The sequence below is a fragment of the Canis lupus genome, chromosome 24 (genome assembly GCF_003254725.2).
Source record: "Canis lupus dingo isolate Sandy chromosome 24, ASM325472v2, whole genome shotgun sequence".
Classification (NCBI taxonomy): domain Eukaryota; kingdom Metazoa; phylum Chordata; class Mammalia; order Carnivora; family Canidae; genus Canis; species Canis lupus.
Window position 1 is genome coordinate 24558337 of NC_064266.1, and position 24564 is coordinate 24582900.

General features: G+C 46.9%; 1 protein-coding gene across 1 annotated transcript in view; it reads right to left on the reverse strand.

Moving 5' to 3' along the window:
* LOC112673872 (fer-1-like protein 4) overlaps positions 1-24564 on the reverse strand; it is a 34099-nt gene that overhangs the window by 2650 nt on the left and 6885 nt on the right. The window contains exons 17-41 of the mRNA XM_049100782.1: positions 24237-24345; positions 23880-24054; positions 23664-23784; positions 23152-23252; positions 18065-18152; positions 17874-17990; positions 17362-17514; positions 16366-16519; positions 16107-16231; positions 15558-15692; positions 15263-15436; positions 14515-14631; positions 14253-14414; positions 9582-9780; positions 9380-9438; positions 9161-9292; positions 8128-8170; positions 7923-8038; positions 7710-7847; positions 7488-7604; positions 2665-2792; positions 2294-2464; positions 1755-1909; positions 1015-1175; positions 433-518 (exon numbers count right to left, since the gene is read on the reverse strand). Coding sequence (XP_048956739.1) covers positions 433-518; positions 1015-1175; positions 1755-1909; positions 2294-2464; positions 2665-2792; positions 7488-7604; positions 7710-7847; positions 7923-8038; positions 8128-8170; positions 9161-9292; positions 9380-9438; positions 9582-9780; positions 14253-14414; positions 14515-14631; positions 15263-15436; positions 15558-15692; positions 16107-16231; positions 16366-16519; positions 17362-17514; positions 17874-17990; positions 18065-18152; positions 23152-23252; positions 23664-23784; positions 23880-24054; positions 24237-24345 — 3236 coding nt within the window. The remainder of the gene's footprint in view (positions 1-432; positions 519-1014; positions 1176-1754; positions 1910-2293; positions 2465-2664; positions 2793-7487; positions 7605-7709; positions 7848-7922; positions 8039-8127; positions 8171-9160; positions 9293-9379; positions 9439-9581; positions 9781-14252; positions 14415-14514; positions 14632-15262; positions 15437-15557; positions 15693-16106; positions 16232-16365; positions 16520-17361; positions 17515-17873; positions 17991-18064; positions 18153-23151; positions 23253-23663; positions 23785-23879; positions 24055-24236; positions 24346-24564) is intronic.

Below are 24564 nucleotides of genomic sequence, written 5' to 3' on the forward strand. Positions count from 1 at the left end.
GATCCAATGAGGGTCCCGAGACTTTTGCTCTTACTGGTGAAGAAGTGTTTATTTTTCTGCTCAAGTAGTCGAGTTGGTAAGGTGGAAGCCTGCCACTGTTAGCAGCCCCCTGGTCCCCAGACTGCAAACGTCCCTGAGAGTAACACCAAGGAAAGCAGAGCCCAGAGATAGAAAGTGACAGACTGCTGACATCTGAGGTGCATAACCCTCCACGGAACTCCACTCAGACTAGCTCAAGTCCGAAGGGCATTTGCTGGTATTTAAACTCTTTTGGTTGTAAGTGCCAGACACTCTACTCACAAGGGTTTATGAGAAGAAAGCGAATTTAATGGCTCACCTAACTGAAAAGCCTGAGGCAGCAGCCTCTGCCTGCTTCACTGGAGCCACCCCCCCACCCCGCCCCCCCGTCTGGGGAGGAGGGTCAGAACTCACCTGATTGGCTGCCGAGGCTTGATGTCAACTGGGGGTGGGGTAGGCACATGGCGGGGGAAGATGTCAATCCACATGTGGAGGGATCCCTGGGAATATAGGACCAGGCTGAAGGGTCCTACTGGGACACACCTGTGATAGCCCTGTGGCCAGAGGCGGTGACTTGGCGGTGGCGGGGGGTCTAGGGGGCAGAGCTGGGGCCAGAATAGCATAGTCAGGCAGGTCCTGGGGGATGAGGGTGAAGGTAGAGTCTGAAGCGGGGGTTCCAGTGCTGAGGTTAGGTTAAGGATAAGGCCCTGAGTGGGAGGTTGAGATCAAAAGTAAGATCTGGTGTTCCCAAGGTCCAGATCCTAGGGACCTGGGGTTGAGGTCAGATTGGGTCTCCAGGTCTGAGCCTTGGTGGCCCAGGGGTGGGGATCCAGCAGGAACAAAATCACAGGTGGAGGTATGGAATCCAGAATCAGAAGTGGCAGGGTAGTAACCAGGTAGGTAGAGGTCTTGGGGGAGGGGCACCCTGAGGGCCCAGGGTCCAGGAGCAGGTGGGAGTCCTGGGGTTCTGGGGTTGGGTGCTGAGCCCTCCCTCACCTGCAGCAGCCCTGGGCTGCGGGGATGGTAGAGGGGCCGAGTTTCCACGTGCTCAGGCACCAGCTGGATCCCAAGCTCTGGCATCTCTTGCCAGTGCCGCAGCACCAGCAATGCCTGTGCCTCCTCGGGGACGTCACTTGTCACCTTGGGGGCCCCCCTACCTGAAACAAGAGGGGTACGAGCTTGGGTTCTGCACATTTCCCAACTCTCCTGCCTTCCTCCCTCACCCCACAACAGAAGTGCAAAGCCGAGGCAGCTACTGTTTTGGACAAAGCCCATGGGCTGGAAGGGCAAGTCCACAAGGCACAGAACGTGGGGAGATGTTTCTCTGACAACCTTTGCCAGTGAAAAGCCAGCAGTCGAGGGACAGTGGGATTGAAGGGGCCATGGCTTTGCACAGACTCTGTTTAGAGACATACCACCAGCCATTTGTGAGGCAGGAGCTCAGTTCTACAGCCACATTTTGTCATATGGGACCCACCCTCATGGGCCACCCTATGTCCTAGAAGCTTGATTAGCCTCTGAGGGATCTACTTCAACTCTTTGAGGATCGTGCTCACCAACAAAGACCATTTTCTCCCCACCATCCAAGGACCTCATCCTTAGCCAAACTCACCTCCTCTGCTGGTGGAAGGAGGCAGGCTCTTTTGGGGACACACTAGAGCGGGCACCAGGAGCCCCCTGTACCTTGCTTAGCCAGTTTGCTCCCTGTGGGTTGTCCTGCAGAGGGGGGCTGGTACCTGGGGGTAGAGTCTCAGGCGGTGTCAGAAAGACTTTGCTGCCCACCTTGACAGCCCCGGCTCTGTATTCAGGGCCGGGGAGGCCACAGCGTTGGCACAGCCCTGCCAGAATCTGTGAAGGCCGGAATGCATCACGCCAGGCATTGTACCCATCCCTGTGCACAGAAAGGGAAAAATGCCTCAGGTGGGGCAGGGATGGGACCCTTGAGGACACGTGATCCAGGTTTAACTCCGATGCAAGGCAGATTAATCCTCGCTTATGGCAACCATGAAAATCAAAGATGTGTGCCACATGTTCCAATGGGGGAGGCAGTGATATTACCTCCATTTTGCAGCTGAGGAAACTGAGGCTTAGAGAGATCAAGTGACTTATAAGATGCCAAATCCCAAGCCCAGGTCTTGACTACTATGCTATAAGGTCTTGGTCATGGGGAGGTCCCCTTCTATGAAACCAAAGGATCTGCACATACCAATGGGAAGGTAAACTTGAATGTCTTTGGTCAGACTCAGAATGGCTCCTGAGGGCCTGTAGGACTCACACGTCATACTGGGAAGCCAGCCCACAGTTCGCCCTGTGGTGGCTATAGAATCGGTTTTCCAGGTCAATGTGGGTCTCTCCGATGAGGTCGTCAGAACCCACAAGGTCATGATCAAACACAGCCACGGTCAGCTCTGGCTCAGCAGGGAGAGAGATGCTGAGCTCCAGGACCCTGGCCGGGAGAGAGAATGGCTGAGGTCATCTCCATGCCCTAGGAGATGGTCTTGTGGGGACAGGGGCTCCAGGGCAGCCTGGAGCAGCCTCTGTCCACTCCCTCACCATCACCACACCAGATGCCTGAGTGGGAGCCCTGGGGCCACAGAGTCAGATGGTAAAGGTGCTCCCATTCCCAAGCCCAGGGCCCAGCCTCACTCTCCAAAGATGGGGTTCAGTTGCTTGGGGATGTAGCGCTCCTTGGTGTCCTGCCGCTCCCGGCCAGCACTCACCACCACGTAAGGGTCTGCCTTGCCGTTGGGGTCCGCAGGAGCCAGGTTGGTAGCCTAGGGGGACAGTATGGGGTGGGGCTGAGAGAAGTGTCACTGTCCTAACCCAGGGTTACCCTCGCGGGACCAAATCACGGATTAAGTGAAAGCAGTGAGTTACCACAGAGATCTCCCACCATGAGGAATTAACTGAGGGGTTGGACAAGATGACTTTTATTTTCTTTTAAGTATATTATGAAATGTTTAAGACATACAAATGCTATAATGAAAAATATAATGAAACAGATAATATGTAAAAAGATGCATAGGGAGGCATCTGGGTGGCTCAGTCAGGCATCTGCCTTCGGCTCAGGTCATGATCCCTGGGTCCTGGAATCGAGTCCTGAGTCAAGCTCCCTGCTCAACGAAGAGTCTGCTTCTCCCTCTCCCTCCATTCCTCCCTACACTTGTGTTCTCTCTCTCCCTCTCTCTGTCAAATAAATAATTTTTAAAAAAATTTAATTATTTATTTTAGAGAGAGAGAGCACAAGCAGGCAGAGCAGCAGGCAGAGGGATAAGCAGGCTCCCCACTGAGCAGGGAGCCTGATTTGGGGCTCGATCCCAGGACCCTGAGATCATGACCTGAGCTTAAGTCAGATGCTTAACTGACTGACCCATCCTGGTGCCCCATAAGATCTTTCTTTTTTTAAAGAAAGGGGGTTGATCCCATTCAACCCCCTTTCTTGGGGGTTGGGATCCCGATGATCCCATCAGGTTGCCCCGATCCCATTCTCCCTTTCTTTAATATTCAAATCATAACTTTCTGTATTTTTTACTTTTTACAATGATAAAGATATTTTAATATAAAAAAGTAATACAATGAGCATGTGCCCAGCTTAAGAAATAAAACACTACCAACAAATGGAATCCCCTTACCTGATTTAATTCTTTTTTCATCCCTGAAGTAGCCAGAACTCTTTACTTGAGGTTTAGGATTCACACACACAGAAAAAGTAAATATACTTTTACTACATGTACACATATCCCTAAGCAATGCATAGCACCATTTTGCATGTTTTTTAACTTTATGTATTAAACTTTTCTGTTTTGATAACTACACAATTTAGTAAATGTATAACATACATAAATGTTTGAAGTATTATTTATATACAGTAATATATTTTTAGTGTTTTTCACACTCCTATCTGCAGTGTATGAGCATTCCAGTTGCTCCACATCTTTGTCAACACTTGGTACTGTCAATCTTTTTAATTTTAGCCATTCTAGTGTGTGCAAAGTTGTAGCTCAATGTGGTTTTAATTTGCATTTCCCTGATGACTAGGCATATTGAGCATCATTGCATGTGTTTATTCACCTTGTGTATGACAACTCACTGCCCAGGACACCTTTCATAAGGAAACCAACCAATCCAGAGCCCATGCTCTGAACCATCTCCTCATTTGGCCCTTCATTCTAGGAACGTTCCTCTGCCCTAATCATCTCAGAGCCAGGTGCCAGACTAGAGACAGAGAGACAGTCCCTGTACCAAAAAGCATGCTGGAATTATTCACACAAACCAATCCTAAGCCTGCTTACCCTGTCTTGTCTTACTTTTTCTGCAGAAACCACAATAGAGGCTTTGGCCCTTGCGTTCTCCTTCAGACTTCCCTGTGTGGCCCTGGCAGAGACACAGGCAGAGAGAGAAGCAGGCTCCATGCAGGAAGCCCGACGAGTCTCCAGGATCACACCCCAGGCTGCAGGCGGCACTAAACCGCTGCGCCACCGGGGCTGCCCTAGGATTTTTTTTTTTAATGCATATTGGCCTTGGGGTTTCTTCTTCAATCAATTGCCTTTTCATGTTCTTTCCCAAATTGTTTTTCTGCATCTTATGGGTTTGTGGAAGTTATTTATGTATTGTAGACACTAACCCTTTATTGATTATGCAGCAAGTAGACACCTTGCCCCCAGCCTGTAGCTGGTCCCATCACTTATTTGAAAGTGTTTATGGATGCTCAGAAGTGAATCCGAATGTAGTCACATATATCATGTGCTTCCTAATTTACATTTCGTATTCATTTATGTATTAAGAAAATCTCCTGCCACCCAAGATCACAAAAATATTTTGACATTTCCTTACAGTTTTGCTTTCCATAATCAAATATTTAACTGGATTTTTTGTGGATGCTGTATATTAGGAGTCTAGTTTTCTTTTTTTCCACATGGATAATCAGCTTTCATGGGAGCAGTCATAGAGTAGTCCCATTTTCCTCCCACTGATCAGCACTGCCAACTCTGGTATAAGCTTCCATCCATGTCTGGGTATGTTTTGTTAAATCTCTACCCTGACCCATTAGCCTATTTATCAATCCCTATGCCAAAACCACACTGTCTTAATTACTAGAGCTTTATAATAATTGTCTTCCTACATTGTTCTTCAAAATTGTGTTGGCAATTTTGGGCATTTGTCCTTTTATAGTTATTTTATTAACAATATTTTTTAGTAATCTCTCTGCTCAAAGTGGGGCTCCAACTCATGATCCCGAGATCGAGTCATATGCTCTACTGGATGAGCTAGCCAGGCATCCCATTCCATAGATATTTTAGAATTGGCTTGTTAATTCCAGGGTAGCAGCTCTTAGCCTCGTGCTTGGCTTCTGGTAGATACTACACTATGGGAATGCTAGCCCGATCCCATTCTCCCTTTGTTTCCACCCCTTTGCCATTCACACTCTTTAGGTAACCAGTATCCTTAGTTCAGTTCCTCTTTCCTGTATTTCTGGTACACAAAGGAGCAAACATGTATTTTCTTCTTTCTTACATGGAGAGTAGCACACTATAGGGACTCTTGTACTTTGCTTTCTCCGCTTTATACTGTCCTGGAAATCACTCCATTTGTAGTCTTCCTCATTCTTTGTTCCAGCTGCATAGTACTCTCTTGTGTGGACATGCCACAGTTTATTCAACTGTTCTGCTACATATGGACATTTATTTTTTTTAAAGATTTTATTTATTTATTCATAGACACAGAGAGAGAGAGGCAGAGACACAGGCAGAGGGAGAAGCAGGCTCCATGCAGGGAGCCCGACGTGGGACTCCATCCCAGGTCTCCAGGATCATACCCCAGGCTGCAGGCGGCGCCAAACCGCTGCGCCACCGGGGCTGCCCCATATGGACATTTAATCAAATTTTATGTTTAATGGCCTTCCATCTTCAGAATTCAATTTTACTATTTCAAAACTTCCCAGTCACTTTTGAAAGCCTTTTGTTTTCTGCTTGTAAAATATGTTAGGTAGTTGGTTTCCATTGCTAATACTTGAAAATTCTAACATCCCAAGCAAGCCCTTACAAGTTTCATTCTCCTTTGTGTTGTTTTTCTGACAATGTTTCCTTTTTTTTATTTTTCTGACAATGTTTCCTGATAGTTTTCTTCTTATTATTATTTTTTTAATTTGGGGTTGTGAGCCCAAACCTGGTCATCTAAATCTATGAAGCTGGGGAAATCTTGGGACCATTTTGAGCCAGTTCCTCATCTTTGAGTTTTCTGGACTGCGCAGATAATATAAATTTAAGTCTTAAACCAATGTGAGAGCAAAACTCTAATTATAAATTCTTGGGGAAGACATTGTTTTCTATTTCCCCCAGTTGGAGCAGAAGCTGAAACAGATCGTTTACCTAACAGGCTCTTCTCCTAGTGTGTCAACTTCTCCAGCCCACCTGTCACTAAAAGCAAAGCCCTTCCTGGGTGCTGCTTCATGCAGGGGTCTTGGTTGTGGCTCCCATCTTAGATAGGTTATTAGATCCCAGGGCTCAGTGTCCAGGCTTGGCTTCTGGTAGACACTATACTATGGGAATGCCAGTCCAATCCTGTTCTCCCTTTGTTTCCAACCTTTTGCCATTCACGCTCTTTAGGTAACCAGTATCCTTAGTTCAGTTCCTCTTTCCTGTATTTCTTGTACACAAAGGAGCAAACATGTATTTTCTTGTATTTTCTTCTTTCTTACATGGAGGTATGTATTGATAGGTATGGACAAACCTCTCAAGACAACCTGCACTTCAGAGACTGGGATTCCTGCTGCGTCTTCATCCTATGCCCATTGGGAATTCCCATTCTCATAAGTTTAGCATCCATTTAAGATTGTTTATCAAGCAGTTCTAATATATTACCTCAGGAGGTTATTTCAGACCATCTAGTCTGCGACACTGCTAGAAGCAGAAGATCAAGATGACTCCTACTATCGAATTATGCACTAGGATGTGCCATGGAACATTTCTTTAAATTCTGTCTTAGAATCCTTATATTTAAACCAGATAAAAGCACGGGATCTATTCTGGTGCTGGGATCGAAGGGGGCAGAGCTACCCACTCACTCCTCTCATTCCCTGAGATGCCTTTCAGGAAACTTCAGGGCCCTGCTGAGTGCTGTCTGAAAACTACTGCAAGACAAGGATCTGTATGAAGGTATCTGATAACAAGCCATTGTGAACCTTGAGATTCAGAGCTGCGCTCTCCTTGGAGTTATGCTCCCCATTCTACAAACTAATGGTGTGGAACCATGCAAAGGAGCCAGAAGACATAAGTTCTACATCCAGGTGGTGCCACAAACAAGCTCTGCAACCCTGGGGAGTCTCTTAACTTGTGCCTAAGATTCCCCAACTGAAAAATGAAGAAGGTGAACTCTGTTCCCGGAGGTTCCTTCCAAATCCTTCAGTTAGTATCTTTTATTTACATTACCTTTGCTGGAGCTGGGGGCATGCTGGGGTGATGGGTACTTACTTTTACCACATATACTCTGACCAGGAGCTTGATGGGCCGGTTCTGTGGGACACCCCGGGAGATCTTGGGCTCAGAGAATGACACTGCCTCTGATTCAGGGTAAATAAGGAAGGAGCCCTGGATTGGTGGGAAGACAAAAAAAAAAAAAAGTCCCTGGAAAGACAGTCTTCCTTCTGCATCCCTACCTGTACTCCTTGGCCACCCTTCTTTCTCCAAACATACCTTGAACTTGCCTACAAGGTGCCCAGACCCTTCTTTCTCTCCATCTCCATCCTGGCCGCCTTGCCCTCGGTACAGGGGAAACACATTCAACCAGTCTTCAAAGTAGTTAAACTCTTCCTCCAGGGTGCCGTTGTAGATCTGAAAGGCAAGGGCCTCGGTGACAGGCCAATGTTCAAATCCTAGCACAGTGGCCTCTCACAACCACCCACTCACCTTCAAAGTGGCGAGTGCTTTCTTCTGGGACACGGAGCCTTTGACTCCTTTGACTTCAGCCTCACCCTGACCCTGGTCTTGGGCCTCCCCATCCCCAGAAATGAGGTTGACTCCATCTGGGAATAGCAGAAATGCCACACTTAGAAATACTGGTGTCAGAGGAAGGAGGGAGAAAGAGCAGGAGCACGAAAGCGAAATCTCCTACCTGACTCTCCAGAATCATCCATTTCATCCTCCTCCAAGTTGGTCTGAAATCAAAGGGCAAGTGAGAGATTCATCCACTCCCTTCACCTCTTTAATCTGCCCCTTTTCCAGGATAGGGAGTTGAGAAACCTTAGTTCAAGGTCCAACTGTGTGAACCACTTGCATTTTCAAAGTTTCAGTTTGTCTAGTCCTCTGCTGCCCAAGACAGTAACCCCCAGCTACATGTGTCTAGTGAGCACTTGAATTGAGATGTGCTGTAAGTGTAAAATACACACCAGATTTTAATTTTTGTTTATTCATGATAGTCACACAGAGAGAGAGAGAGAGAGGCAGAGACACAGGCAGAGGGAGAAGCAGGCTCCATGCACCGGGAGCCAGACGTGGGATTCAATCCTGGGTCTCCAGGATCGCGCCCTGGGCCAAAGGCAGACGCCAAACCGCTGCGCCACCCAGGGATCCCTACACACCAGATTTTAAAGACTCAGTATAGGGCAGCCCCAGTGGCTCAGTGGTTTATCGCTGCCTTCAGCCCAGGGTGTGATCCTGGAGACCTATGATCGAGTCCCACATCAGGCTCCCTGCAGGGAGCCTGCCTCTCCCTCTGCCTGTGTCTCTGCCTCTCTCTCTCTCTGTCTCTCATGAATAAATAAATAAAATCTTAAAAAAAATAAAATAAAGACTCAGTATAAAATAAGAATGTCAAATATCTCATTATTATTTTTTATAATGGTTCCTTGTTGGTATGATATTTTAGATATATTAGATTAAACAAAATGTATTACTAAGATCAATTTCACCTCTCTCCTTGGACTTTGGGCTACCTCAAAAGTGGGTGGCTCACATATTTCTGACAGCACAGCTGTAGATAGTAGAGTTAGTAATTTTCAGCTTCCAAAACTGTTATGAAGATGAGAAAAAATGTCTAATGAAGAGCTCTGAAAAACTTTAGGGCTCCACATTTCATGAGATCCTTTTTCTTCCCATTTATCCTCCTCTAGTTCCAGCTGCAGCCTGGAACCCGCCTCTGCCCCCACCTGCCCCTGGAGCTCCTGCAGCGATGCATAGTACTTGGACCACCAGTCAAGCTCTTCAGGATCTGGGATATCCTCCTCCAGTTCAGGGCCTTGGTTTAGGAGGCTTCCCAGGGGGAGCTTCTTCAGAGGAGCCTGAGGGAGAGAGAACTCAGTGCCCCTAACCCAGCACCACCCTAAGCCTCGCCTGCCCTTCTCCATCCATCTTTGATATCCCATCACCTTCAGGAGCCGTCTGGGCATCCCCACTTCAGCCAAGAAGGGATCCGGAGTCTTCTGTCCTGGAAGAGGGGAAATGACACCAGGAGGAGATCAGGTGAGTATGAGTCAGATTCCATGCCCCACAGAAGGGTCCCCTGTAGCCATCTCCACCAGGAACCAGAGGGGCTTCTGTCAGGTGGTCCCTAAAGGGAAGGCCCCTTACCTTGTGGTCCCTTAAGCACTAGGTTCCCTGTTTCCTCCTCTTCCCCTTCTTTCTCGGGGGGATCCTCATGACCCCGGAGTATGAATCGCAGCATGTGGGAGACAATGTGGGACCCGACAAACACTGTACGGCCAAAGGCCCGGCGCTCAATTACCAGGATGCTGAGTGGGGGCTGCAGGTAAGGCTGCTCTGGCAGGTCCTGGGGGTGGGGAGAGAGGAACTCAGTCTCTGCAGGCCTGGGGAGGAAGGAGAGGCAGCCACAGAGCCAGAGAGAAAACAGTGCAGTTAAATCTGCTTTCTCAGTTCAGCTCTGCCAGAGTCTCATTTTGTCACGTCTGGGAAGTCACCAAGCCTGTTTTCCTGGCAAAAGGGGACACACTCCTGGACTCAAAAGACTGCTGTAAATATCAAATGACATAACAGATACAAAACAACTTTGGAGCCTACAAAGCACTATCAGAAATACGTGGTGGTGATTGTTGTTCTTATATAAAGGATGGATGTTCAGTTTGTTAATATAGACTCAGCCATAAAAATGTGTAGGTCTTTTAATACAGAAATTCTAGATCTATCAGTGGATCCTAAGGGGGAGGAGAAATAACTAAAATATTGAATTGTTGGGTTTATTTTATATGTATGTGACAATTATTGCACAGAGGAGGAAGGAAAGAATGGCACTGTCATGGAGTAGTGTTCATCTGAAGTAGATTGTGAAAAATCAGTATGCATACTGCAATCTCTAGGGCAACTACTAAGTGAAAATCAACAAAGGAATTAAAGTAGTATGCTAATAAATAGCTATGTAATACAAAAGAAGGTGGTAAAGGAGGAACAAAAAATATATGAGCTACATAGAAAACAAACAGCAAAATGGCAGATGTAAATCCAACCACATCAATAAAATAATAAATGTGACTTTGATGTGAAAACAAAGGCTAAAGAATGTAGAAATATAGGGAAAAAGTAAATTTCCTTTGCAGCCCATTAACAAGTACTTAACACAGGCAGGATGACTTTCCTCCAGGAACTCAACTGCCTAAATGTTAATACTTTGCTAAAGGCAAAAAGCAACCTTACCTTAATATTAACTTGACCTCCAGGATCCTGTAAGTCTTCTTTAACATATAAAAATCGCTTTGGAAACTTCCTTTATCTCTACCTCCCAAGATATATGTTAGCAATCATCATCCCCCAAGCATATGGCCCACTGGTAGTACACCTGAAGGGCCTGATGACTAAGGCTTTGTTAGATGGTAATAAATGACCCTTTCCTAACAATAGGTAGCCCCTCAAGATGCTGGAAACTTTGCTTCTAAATTTTTTAGAGACTTACACTATCCCTAACCCCCTTCCAATTTGAAAGTATATAATGGGCCACTCCTCATGACCCCAGTGCAGCTCTTTCTGTCCACAGGTCCTATACCTGTGCTTTAATAAAACCTTGGGATGCCTGAGTGGCTCAGCGGTTGGGTGTCTGCCTTCAGCTCAGGGCGTGATCCTGGAGTCCCAGGATCGAGTCCCACATTGGGCTCCCTGCGTGGAGCTTCTTTTCCCTCTGCCTATGTCTTGCCTCTCTCTCTGTGTCTCTTGTGAATAAATAAATAAAACCTTAAAAATAATAACAACAATAATAATAAAACTACCCTTTTTGTACCAAAGACAGCTCAAGAATTCTCTCTTGACTGGGGTCTGCTCCCAGACCCCAGCATTTCACATCAACTTTATTAAACACTTCAATCAAAAGGTAGAGAAGAGATTATTGGGGCGCCTGGTGACTCAGTCAGTTAAGTGTTTGACTCTTGGTTTTGGCTCAGATCATGATCTCAGGGTTTTGAGATCCAGCCCTGTGTGGAGCCCCACGAGGGGCTCTGTGCTCAGTATGGAGTCTGCTTGAGATTCCCTCCTTCTACCCTCCCCTTGGGTGTGCCTGCACACACACTATCTCAAATAAATAAATAAATAAATAAATAAATAAATAAATAAATAAATAAGATCTTTAAAAAAAAAAGGCAGAGATTGTCAACTGGGTTTTTAAAAAGATTTTATTTATTTGAGAGAGAGCACGAGTTAGGGGGGAGGGGCAGAGGGAAAGGGAGAGAAGCAGACTTCCTGCTGAGCAGGGCGCCCATCACAGGGCTCAATCCCAGGACCCCAGGATCATGATCTGAGTTGAAGGTAGACATTTAACTGACTGAGCCACCCAGGGACCTTGGATTATTATTATTTTTTTTTAAAGAAACATCTGCTGGGGCACCTGGGTGGCTCAGCCAGCTAAGGGTCTGACTCTTGATTTTGGCTCAGGTCATGATCTCAGGAACACAGGATCAAGCCCCATGTCAGGCTCCATGCTCAGCACTGAGTCTGCTTGAGATTCTCTCTCTCTCCCCTCTCCCTCTGCCTCTTACCCCTCACACTTTCTCTCCATCTCTCATATAAATGAATCTTAATAAAAAATGAAAAGATGCAACTACATGATATCTAAGTGATATCTAAGAAACATTCTTTAGAAGACTCATAACATAGGTTGAAAGGAAAAGAATGGGGAAAGATATGTCATGCAAACGGTAACTATAGAGAGCTGGAGTGGCTATCCTATCAGGCAAAAAGTCTTAAAAGACTTTAAGACAAAATTTTACTAGAAGCAAAGAAGGACATTTTATAATGATGAACAGATCAATTCATAGGAAGCTATAACAATTGTGAACATATATGCACCTAATAACAGAACCTCAAAATATAAGAAGTAAACTCTGACACAATTAAAGGGGAAAAAACAATTAATAATAGTTGGAGATTTCAGTAGCATATGAATACTATTGGTGGACAACACCAATGCTATTGGTGGACAACAATGGTGGAACAACTCATCAGAAAATCACCAACAAGGCTTTTTTTAAGAAGGTTAACATAACATTATTAACCTAGCTTTATCTAATCTAATCTCTACATCCATAGAGCACTCTACTCAAAAACAATGCACAATGGAGAGAGGGACATGTTTTCCTCACTTTGCACTATGAAATGGGAAGTGAAAGGAAACACTCCCTAGAAGTTCAGTGAGCAAACTGCTTTCAGCTTCACCATCTTATAGCACAATGAAGTCTTTTCTTTTCCTTTTTTTAAGATTTTATTTATTCATAAGAGATACACACACACACACACAGAGGCAGAGACATAGGCAGAGGGAGAAGCAGTCTCCATGCAGGGAGTCCTCAGTGGGACTCCATCCTGGAACTCCAGGATCACGCCCTGTGCTGAAGGTGGTGCTAAACTGCTGAGCCATCCCGGGTGCCCAGATTTGACATTCTTAACCTCCTCTATGACACAGCTACTTAGAATGGCGGTGTTGGGGAACTATTTTCCTCCAAGAAATATACTGGAGTCTTTAGGCAGTATTTCTCAATGCTAGCCATACCTTAGAATTATCTGGGGAGGTATTTTTTTTAAGATTTGTTTATTTATTTATGATTGACATAGACAGAGAGAGAGAGAGACAGAGACACAGGAGGAGGGAGAAGCAGGCTCCATGCTGGGAGCCTGATGCAGGACTCGATCCCAGGACTCCAGGATCGCGCCCTGGGCCAAAGGCAGGCACCAAACCGCTGAGCCACCCAGGGATCCCCCTGGGGACGTATTAAAAACATAAATGCTGGAGACCCACCCCAAATAAATAAAAAATCAAAATTTAATTAAGGGTAAGGCCCAGACTTTGCCTTCAATGTCTCCCAGGTGATTCTATTTAGCAGCCCAAGTTGTGAACCCAGATGCCCAACCGCTGAGCCACCCAGGTGTCCCAGCACAATGAAGTTTTCAAACTGAATACTCCTGCATGTGGAACAGTCAAGAAAGTGTGAAGGTTTTGGTTGTTTTCGTTTTTTGTTTGTTTGTTCTTACAGGGTTTTACCCCCTTTTAGTCTGGAACCATTACACTTTGTCCCAGTACCCCTCACACAGGCACAGCACTCTTCAGTTTACAATCCCTTTCAACAAGATCCTTTCCCTCACTGGTTTCTCATAGCATTCCTGCAAGGAGGCATTTAGTGTATTGCCTTCAATCTTTTTTCTTTTGTACCTGCTACTCCTTTTAAACAAAGAAACAAACAAACAAACAAACAAAAAAAAAACACTAAAGTTCAACTAAAACAAGTGAACTGATAAGCTCCTAAGTGGCATTGCTAGAATTTGAGTCCAAAGTCCATACTACAGGAATTATAAAATACACAAAGAATGCATTTTCTTCTTAGCCCCTGGGGTCTCAGAGACTAGACAGATTCCTTCTGACCTACACTTCATGACACTTACCTAACCCACTCATTCAACAGAACCAAGAGCACACCACCAGTTCATGGATTAATTCAGAAATCAGCAAACTGATTTGGCCAAACTAAATCTGGCCCACTGCCTGTTTTTGTAAATAAAGTTTTACTGGAACAGAGTCATATTTATTCATTTACTTGCTGTCTATGTCTGTTTTCATGCTACTTTGGCAGAGGTGAGTAATTGCTTACTAAGACTGCATGGCCCACAAAACCTAAAATATTTACTAACTGGCTTTTTATAGAAAGTTTGCTGATCCCTTGACTAATCTAAGATAACTGGGTGGGAATTCACCATCCCACTGCCCTTTCATTTCTTAGTCTAGCCTTTCTTGCTCCCAGCCTGTGTCCTCACCACTGTCAGATGCCTGAAGAGCTCAGTGAAATTGGGGTTCTCACGGTAACTGGCCAGGACTTCTGACTCCACACGCTGTCCAGCCACCTCCAGCACAACCTGGGGCTGCTCTACCTCGAACAGATGCACACGGCCAAGGCCCCTCAGACCCCAGAACAGCACCTGGAGTCAGGAAGTGAGAAATTCAGGGGCCTGCACCCGACAGAGGGCACCCAGACATGTGTGTGGCAGGGATGGGAGGATGGGAGTGTGCCCTACCTACCTCAACACGGAACTCCCTGAGCACCGGACGCACATTAGGTGGCAGGGACAGGCGTCCAGAAAGGTGCTTATCCAGTGGTGTCAGGTCCTGGGGCTCTACATCACTGGGCACAGAAGGCTGCAGGAGGCAAGAGATCAGAGGTCAAGGGGAATCAGGCCAAAGGAAGGAAATTTGGTCTCAGGGAGGGGACATTGACAGCTGCCAGTGAAATATCAATCCAGAGGAACTGGCAAGGCTGGAGGGGCAGAAAGGGAGCATCCCAGAAAACAGTTAAGTACAGGAAGGGAGGGTGGGTGTCTGAGGCATGAAGATCCCCTGCAGCCTCGGGTCTCTGGGTTGGAAGCTTGGCAAGATAAACCTACAGTGTGTCTACTTCTAATGTTCCCTGAATCAGGAAGTCCAATGAGGACCCCAGGACAGAATTGTAGCCTGCATTCTCTGAAGGCAAAGTACTTGGAGGGGTAATCCCAGGACATGCCTATATTCCATATTCTCTTACCTGGGTGGCAATGTCAGTTAAGTTGCTGACTTTGATCATGATCTCTGCTCAGTGGAGAGCCTGCTTTTCCCTCTCTCCACTGCTTGTGCTCTCTTTCTCACTATCTCTCTAAAAGGAAGGAAGGAAGGAAGGAAGGAAGGAAGGAAGGAAGGAAGGAAGGAAGGAAGGAAGGAAGGAAGGAAGGAAGGGGAGGGGACAGGACAGAACAAGGAGTCCACAGCCGTGCCAGCTAAACTAGGGTACTCTGACCTCGAGCCGACCACTGTAGTCCAGTTCAATGAGTTCAAAGGTGGCAATGAGCTCTCCAGCTGCCCGGGGCCCCTTCCTCAGGGGGAAGAACTGTAGCTCAGGGCATTGGTAAGGGTCCTCCATCAGCTTTACCCTTGGGGTGGCCAGCGCCCTGCCCAAGAACACAGGGGGGCCCTGTGGAGAACAAGGCAGTGAAGACAAAAGTGGAAGATGCCCAAGAGCCAGGGGAGGGGTGTATCAAGATGAGGAGCGGGGACGCTGAGAGGTGGAAACAGGTTTCCCAGGCCACACTCACAAACTTATTGTGGTCAAAGACATTGACAATCACTAGTGGAGGCTCCTCCTGCAGATGCTCCCTTCTCCCGTCTATGATCAACTGATCAAACACCAAGAGCTCATCCCACAGAGGGCTCAGCGTCTGCTCCAGGACCTAGAGGGCCATGCAGAGATGGAGTCAAAGGCAGGCATCAAAAGAATCTCCAAACATACATCCCTGGTGAGCATTCTTGCCCTAAAGTAATAATTTAAATAGCTGTTTATCACAAAAGATGAGAGTGCCCTTCAGAGTGGGGTTGGAGCCTGCCCTCCTAGCCTGGTTCCCTTAACTGTAATCGGCCACCCTTGGGGCTAGCCCTACAGTCAACCCCAGAAAACAATTTCTTATCCTGAAGGGCCCTCCAGTTACCACTCTCTAATAAACTGGGGCAGTCCAAACCAGTATCCTATCCTGAAAACCCAGGGCAGGAAGAGAGACTTAGGGCCTGAGAGAAAAAAGCTCAGCCTTCACCCCGTTCTTGTCTCCTGGAGCCCCCCACCTTGACCCACATTCCAGTTCAGCCCTCACCTGTGTGGTCTGGCACTGGGTAGCAATAAGGACTCGAGCAAAGGGGTCCGAAAGCCCACTGTCATCAGCTGCCAACACCCCTCGGGCCTGGTACAGGTGAGCTCGAAGCTGGAAGTAGCTAAAGTCTGGGGTGGGGAGATGAAAAAGATGTTTGCTCAGGGGACCACTGGACTTCCTGACTCCAGACCCCTCCCCCCAGCCCCAGCTGAGCATCTAGCCCCACACCTTTGGCAAATATTGAGCTGGGCCCTATACTCACCATCCCGGTACAGGTGGTGGGGCAGTCCCACTGAGGGCTCGGGCAGCAGGTCCAGCGGGAGCTCTGAGGTGCAGGCCTTGGCTTGTTTACCCAGCCCTAGCCACAGGAAGAGCTCCAGCTTGGCACAGACCTCACCAGGAGCTGCCCCGGGTGCCTGTTGCAGGGAGGTGGCCTGTGAGGGTCTGCCTCTTATTACCCCAGCTAGACCAGCCCCTGCTCCCCCAGGCATGCCCAAACTCTGTATTAATAGACCATTCCCTGGTGCCAAATCCAAAGAACACTCCCTGTATCCTACCCTTATACTCACTTCATGCCCTCCATCTAGTACCACATTACCCTGAACACTCCCATTCCTTAGCCCTTCTGCCCCAACACTGTCATTTCCTATACAAATTCCCACACCCCCAAGCTGTGTCCCACACCCCACACTTACCTCCTCTGCCCCCTCAGCCCCAACACATTTAGATTCCCAGTCCCTTACCCCATCAGTCACAGCTTCTCAGCACTAGGGACCCCTTTGGTGTCTATTTCAGGGACACTTCAATCAGAAACATTTTGCCCCCAAATCAGCTGTACTTATAAGGAACTGACTAGTCACTCCGTATCTTTACCACCTGCTGGTCTGTCAGAGCCTAGTCAGCAAAGGGGCCAGTGAAGGCCCAGAGGTGACAAAACTTGGTGTTTATCTCACATCAAAGTGGGTCTAGGTAAAGGCATGATGTCTTTTGGCTTTTGAGATAGCTGAAAAGAGTCCAGGTGTACTTTTTTAAATGATACTTTAAAAATAATTTTAAAATGTAAAAATTAAAACCTGTTTTTAACTTAAAAAAATTCTAGTTGAAAAAAAATTTTAAATAAAAATATTTAAAGTTTTTTTCATTAAAAAAAGAGTTTGGGAGCCCCCTGTTGGAAACCACAGGCCTCCACCGTGTGCCCCTCACCCCCGCCCTCAGAGCCTCATTCCACTCCAGTCTCCAGCAACCCACACCCCCTCACCGTGAGCAGCAGACTCTGGATCTTCCCACAGTCCCGGCCCCGTTCCTCTTCAACCACAGAGAACAGCACATCCTGGGCAGGGATCCGGGCCCAGGCCACACGGCGCTGCCCACTGAGCATCCAGACTAGCACATCCGGGAGGGGTGGCTGGGGCTGTGGACAGAGAACTGGGTCACGGATAGAGCTGAGACCACCTGCTTCCACAACTCCCCCTGGACAGATGGACAAAATCCCGATCTTAGCCCTGACACGTACCCGTAAACCCCAGATCCATGTGGCCACCTGCCTCCTAGACATTTCTCCCCTGGATACCTCACAGGCAACCTCAAAGTCCAATCTGACTTTTTTTTCCTGTTTTTTAAAATTGTGGTAAAATATAGATAGCATAAAATTTACCATTGCAACCATTCTTAAGGGTATAGTTCAGTTGTACATTATTCTACATCAATCATTGTTATGCAGCCATCACTATCAGGACATTCAGGGTAGGGAAATGGGTGGGCAGGTGTTACCTCCTGGGCCAGAAAGCACAGTTTTGCCAAGAGCTTCTTGGCCAGTGCCACCTTCTTTTGCACATTGCCCTGTCTAATACCCCGTAGAAGCCGCAGTCCTTGCTTTGCCAACAGGTTCTAGAAGGGCAGGAAGAAAACATAAGTGGAGGGCCCCAGCTAAGTGTCCCTGGTCCCCCTTCCCTGGACCATACCAGGCTATGCACCAGCAGTTTCCCTCGACATCGATCCAGGGCATTGGGCCGGGTCATTGTCCTGCGCTCGGCAATGTGGCAAAACTGTCTACGGAGAGCAAGGGCAGGTATGTCAGGTGGGAGTCAAAGGAAGGAACACTGACCCTTAGGGGCCACCTCCCTCAGAGCAGACCTCCCACACTCAGACTTCCTCACAGCCCTTCTCTGTCATGTTCTCAAAGAGGCACCTTTCCTAAGCCAACTATGACTTCTGTATGTGGACCACTCCCAAATTCAGAGGCCAGCCTCACCTTGAAGTCCCAGGATGCACTAACATGTAACTATCTACTGCCTGGCTACTCAAAGGTGGCCCAGGACTAATAGCATTAGTACCACCAAGTTAGAAATACAGCATCAGCCCCACCCTAGACCTGCCCTAGAACCTGTGTGCTTATACCCTGGGGGATTCCAGTGCACACTAAAGGCTCAGAAGGGCTGTGTCTGGGATCCCTGGGTGGCGCAGCGGTTTGGCGCCTGCCTTTGGCCCAGGGCGCGATCCTGGAGACCCGGGATCGAATCCCACATCGGGCTTCCGGTGCATGGAGCCTGCTTCTCCCTCTGCCTATGTCTCTGCCTCTCTCTCTTTCTCTCTCTGTGACTATCATAAATAAATAAAAAAATTAAAAAAAAAAAAAAAAAAAAAAAAAGAAGGGCTGTGTCTGACAGTCCCAAAATTGACTAGCAGTAGCTCAAAGTGTACAATTTCCAATTAACCTCACCCTCACCCCATCCCTCCAAAAACCTGCTTTACTTCAAAACCTCAGTGAAACCCTTCACTGCTTTCTCTTTCACTCGCATTCCACATCAATCCATTGGCATATAATTTAGGCTCTACCTTCAAAATATGTTCAGCATCAGGCCACGTTTCTTGTCTCCCAGCACCGGCCCAGTCCAAGTCACCATCATTTCTCACCTAGGACTCCTGCAACAACCTCCCAGCTGCTCTCGCTATGTTACTCTTTTCCCCCTCCTGCTCCAAATATTCTTAATACAGCAACCAGAGTGGTGCTTTCAACACTTTTCCAGACTATTTTACTCCTTTCCAGAGGTTTCTCATCTCAGAGTAAACAACAGAATTCTTAAAAAGGCCCTAAACAGGGGCACCTGGGTGGCTCAGTCAGCTGTGCATCTGCCTTCAGCTTGGGTCATCCCACTTTGTCAGGCTCTCTGCTCAGCAGGGAGCCTGCTTCTCCCTTTCCCTCTGTTGCTCCCCCTCTTGCTCTCTCTCTCAATGAATAAATAGATGATGATGATGATAGATAGATAGATGATAGATAGATAGATAGATAGATAAAAAAATTTTAAAGGCCCTGCATAATCAGGCTCCCTTAATCTCCATGTCCTCATCAAATATTACTCTCCCCTAATGTACAACCCAATAAGTTACACTGGCCATTCTGCTCCTCCATGAATACACTCAACCCATCACCACCTAAAGGCCTTTGCATTAGCTGCTCCCTTTGCTACAATGTTTGGCTGCTCCATCTTTGCATGGTTCACTTACCTTCTTCATTCAGGCCTCTCCTCAAGTGTTACCTCCTCTCAGACCTACTCTAGTCATCCCTTCTAATGAGCCCTTGCCACTTTCTCTATCCTCATATTCTGCTTTATCAGTCTCTCCAAATAAAAAGTAATAGAAAGTCCCTAGGGCAGGGACATCATTCTGATTACCACTGTACTCTCAGGCCCTGGCACCCAATGGATGCTGAAAAAATATTTGCTAGGTAATGTAAAATGATTTTTTAAAAAGATTTCCTTTATTTATTTGAGAGAGGAAGAGAAAACACACACACACACACACAAAAAAAAAAAAAAGGAAGAGAAAACACAATAGAGGGGAGGGTCAGAGGGAGAGGGAGAAGCAGACTTCCCACTGAGCAGGGAGACTGACTTGCAGCTCGATCCCAGGACCCCGAGATCATGACCTGAGCCAAAGGTAGACACTTAACAAACTGAGCCACCCAGGTGCCCCAAATGATTTTTGAGACATAATATTTGGGCCCTTTATGACCTGCAATGATTTCTTAAGTCTTTATTATGGAAATTTTCAAAAATATGTAAAATAAATGACTCCAATGATTTTTCACCCAACACTGCTCCCAGGGCTTACGCTTTTAGCTTACTAATACTCTTTGCTCCAAGACTTCTATTGGTCAAAATATTATTTTTGCCCCAGCAGGCAAATTTATTTATTTAATTTATTAACATAAATTAAAACTGAATCAAACCTTGATAGGGGCATCTGGGTGGCTCAGTGGTTGAGTGTCTGCCTTTGGCTCAGGTCATGATCCCAGGGTCCTGGGATCGAGTCCCACATTGGGCTCCCTACAGGGAGCCTGATTCTCCCTCTGCCTATGTCTCTGCCTCTCTCTCTGTCTCTCATGGATAAATAAATAAAACCTTTATTTTATTTTATTTTATTTTATTTTAAATAAAACCTTTAAAAAAAATCTTCTTGATGAAGTTTAGATCCACAGGATTTGATTCGGGGAAATTGGATCTGATAGAAATAATAGCCACACAAAGAAAAACACACTGGCCAAAGCTAAAAAATAGTGAAATGTGACACAGATAAATCTTTCATTGAAATTTCCCTGCCAAGGGATCCCTGGGTGGCGCAGCGGTTTGGCGCCTGCCTTTGGCCCAGGGCGCGATCCTGGAGACCCAGGATCGAATCCCACATCAGGCTCCCGGTGCATGGAGCCTGCTTCTCCCTCTGCCTATGTCTCTGCCTCTCTCTCTCTCTCTCTCTCTGTGACTATCATAAATAAATAAAAATTAAAAAAAAATTTCCCTGCCAAAGAATAATTTCAATAATAAAATAATTTTAGTAAAGTGAAAATAGAAACAATTTAATTGCATTGTATAGAAAATCAAGTAAGGAATGAAATTGGATTAAAGGTGGTTACTCTAAAAAAAAAAAAAGGTGGTTACTCTTTCGGAGACGTAGAGAACATAGGCAGAGAAAAGAGCTTTACAGTGAAGCCCTAGGACATAATCATAAGAACATCTGCAATATGTACAAGTCAAGAAGAGAGAGGGAGCCAGCAAAAGAGGAGGAATGGCAAGGGAAGCTGAAGGAAAACCAGGGGCATGGAAGCCAAGAGCAGAGCCTTTGAAGAGGACAGTGGGATCAACTGTATCTACTGACATTGAGAGGTTGAAAGATGAGAGCAGAAAAGTGACCACTTACAAGCAGGCTCTTGTCTGAGTCCTCCTCTCACCCTACCTCTGCATGCTGGACATCTCCAGGTCCTCAGATTTCTCTTTTCTCTGCTTCCTAGATAATGTTATCCAGTTTCATCTACGTATTGACAGTTCAAAATTTTTCATTTCCAGTCTAGAAGTCTCCCCAGAACTCAACTCCTATAGCTAACTACCTTGCAGACATGTCCACTTGTAAGTCTAACAGAAACCTCAAAGTTAACATACCCCAAAATGAGTTTCTTATATTCCCTTAGCTCCCATCAGACCTTCTCCCTTTCTTGTTTTCCATTGCTCAGTAAATAACATCATCTACACAGTTGTGCAAGCCAAATCTTGAGAGTCATTCATGACTCTTCTTCAAACATTTTCCTCATCCCCTGTTCTTTCCATTCACAAGTCCTAAGGTGTCACCTCCAAAGTCCAAATTGCTCTTGAATCCATTCATGTCTATGTCCACTGTGACCACCCTAGATTCAATTAATCATAATTGGTCCCCTGGATTATTACAAGCCCTCTTTAGTAATCTCTTTGTTTCTTCTCTTATATCATCCTTCCACCACCGATCCCTTTTTAAGGATAAGTTAAAAAAAAAAAAAAGGATAAGTTAGAGCATATTCCTTCTCTTTTCAAAACCTTCAGAGGCTCTTCATCTAAATCAGAGAAGAAGCCAAGGTCATTACAATGGCCAATGAGGCTTCCACATGCCTTTCCCCACCATCATCTTCCCCCCTCCCCCATACCCTGCAGACTCATCTACTTTGCTCATTCTGCTGCAGTTACACTGGTTCCCTTCCCCTCCTCAAACACACCAGGCATGTTTCACCACAGTGCCTTTGCACATGCTGTCCCTTTTGCCTGGAATGCCCTTACAGATGCAGCTTGCTCCTTGAGCTTCTTCATGTCAACTTCATAGTGGCCTCTCCTTGCCACCCTTTCTAAAATTACAACACCTCTCTCTAATATTTCCTAGATTATTTTCTCCCTAATATTATCCTTATAATTCTTATATTTCTTCCTTGATGTTTACATGTTTCCTATCTGTTTCCATCCAACTCCCACTCTATCTCTCACCAGAATATAAATTTCAGGACTTTTTTGTGGGCAAGAATGATTTTTTCACTGTTATTTCTGCACTTAAAGCAGTATCTGGCATGGTATGTGCCATAAATATTTATTGAATAAATGGATTGATAAATCTTTTGAGAATAGGATCAGGAAAACACTGAAGTACCTGGAGCAGGTTATAGAATTCAAGGCAGTGAAGGTTGAAGATGGGAGTCACTAGAACAAGTATATATGGTTACAATAATGACCTGGTAACTAGGGACCAGTTGATGCTGCAGGACAGAAAGTAGACAACTGCAGAGCTAATTCCTCCAGTTGGTGAGAGATGAAATCAAGATCACAGCCATGGCTATGGGACCAGAACCCTCCCTCCACTGTAGCAGGAGGGAAGTTGAGCAGATGGATACAGAACCTGGTAGGGTGATAGATTGGATGGAGGAAGGCAAGGTTTCTATTTTCTCCATGAAGTAGGAGGGAAAGTCAGTATCTGGAACAAATCTGGCAGAAAGGAGCAAGGGAGATTTGAGGGGAGGGTGGGTAAGGGAGTTTCAGTCTCTAGGAGAGCAAGAAAGGCAGCTTACTGGAGGGGAGTGGCCTAACCTCCAATAATTTCCATCAAGCTCCCTTGATACAATCATCTCCTCCTCATTCTTCTGTAAAAGTGCTGAGCAAACAAGCTTCAGTCACCCTTGGCTCCAAACAGCCACTGTGAGCCTCCCTCACCCTGGAGTTTCCCGTGATGACCTGTAGCAGTGAGGCAAAGGCTCCCAGCTCACCTGCTCCCTGCCACCAGCTCTTCCAGTGCCTGCTTGAGCCGTGTGCAGGTGCCAGGCCCGGGCCTGCACTGCAGAGTCTCAACCTCCTGCAGCCCCTGGTCCTGTGCAACAGGGCCTGAGGGTCAGGTCACAAGGGTCCCAGACTCCCACCTCTTTTAGATGACACCCTCACCCAGAGCCTCATCCATTCAGGGCCACACCTCTGGGCCCAGGGCATCTTTAGTTTCACCCATTTCGTGGTTCCTTTTTCCTAGCTCTCTACTGGCTCCACACCTGTGGCGCTGGACCCCCAGTAGCTCTATTCATGTCTTTCATCTGACCCCTTCCTGGGTATAACACTTCTAAAGCCCTGTCTTCCCACAATTTCTGGCCTCAGTTCACCCAGAGCTGTGCTCTCTGGCTCCCAGGAGCTCTACTTATTAGCCTTGCTCCAGAGCTCTCTTCAAAGGCTACAGTCTTCCCAACACCCCTACGTCCTGGCCTCTCCCTGTGGGCACCCGCCTCGCTCTCACCAGCCTCTCAGCCACTTTTCGCACACAGTTAGTGCTCTGCAGGCGCCAGGTGTGATCCTCCCAGCGGCTCCACACATGCACACATGGCTTGCGGTGACGCAGGGGCAAGCAGAAATATGGCCTGTGCCGGTCAGAGAAAAACAGAGGTTGCGAGGGGCAGTCTTGGGGTGCTGGGGATCTCCCAATGCCCTCCTTCCAGCCACCAGGAGCACTCACCCATTGCCATCCATGGGCTCAGGCCGCTGAGCAGGGGTCCCTAGCTCCTCCTCATCCCCTGGTCCATCTCCTGTGTCTGTCTCCAGCAGAGGCTGTTCTTCCCCTGCCACGCCCTCCGCACCCTCCCTGGCCCTGGCCCCTCTGCCCAATTGCTCCTCCCGGCGGCCAGCACAACCTACAAGAGCAGCAAGGGTCAGGGGCCACCAGGCTGAGGGTCTGACCCTTCCTTCAAGCCTCAATAAAATTCAGAACCCACCCCTTACTGAGGGTCAACTGTCCCTTTCAGGGGCCTGAGTCTGGAATAAGAGTCACCACCCTCAAACCCATGACCCTCAGGGATTCAGCTGGGCCACATACCAATGGAGATCTCGAAGCTGATAGGCTGGGAGGCCAAGGCAGGGTCAATCATGGTGGCCTCAAAAAGCACACCGAAAAGCAGGAAATCTTGCAAGGGTGCCAGGGCATTCTGAGGAAGGAGGGTCAGGCTGCAGTCAGCCCCCACCGACCCAGATTGCAACCCTACTTTGCTTGGCCACAAGGCCCACTGAAAGAGGCGGCAACCAAGGCCTATATATGTCACTACAAGTATCCCAATTCTGATTGGTCAGCCCCCTCCCTACACATATGTATATTCACAAAAGCACATGTATACACACACACTGCATTCTTTATCCACACCCCAAAA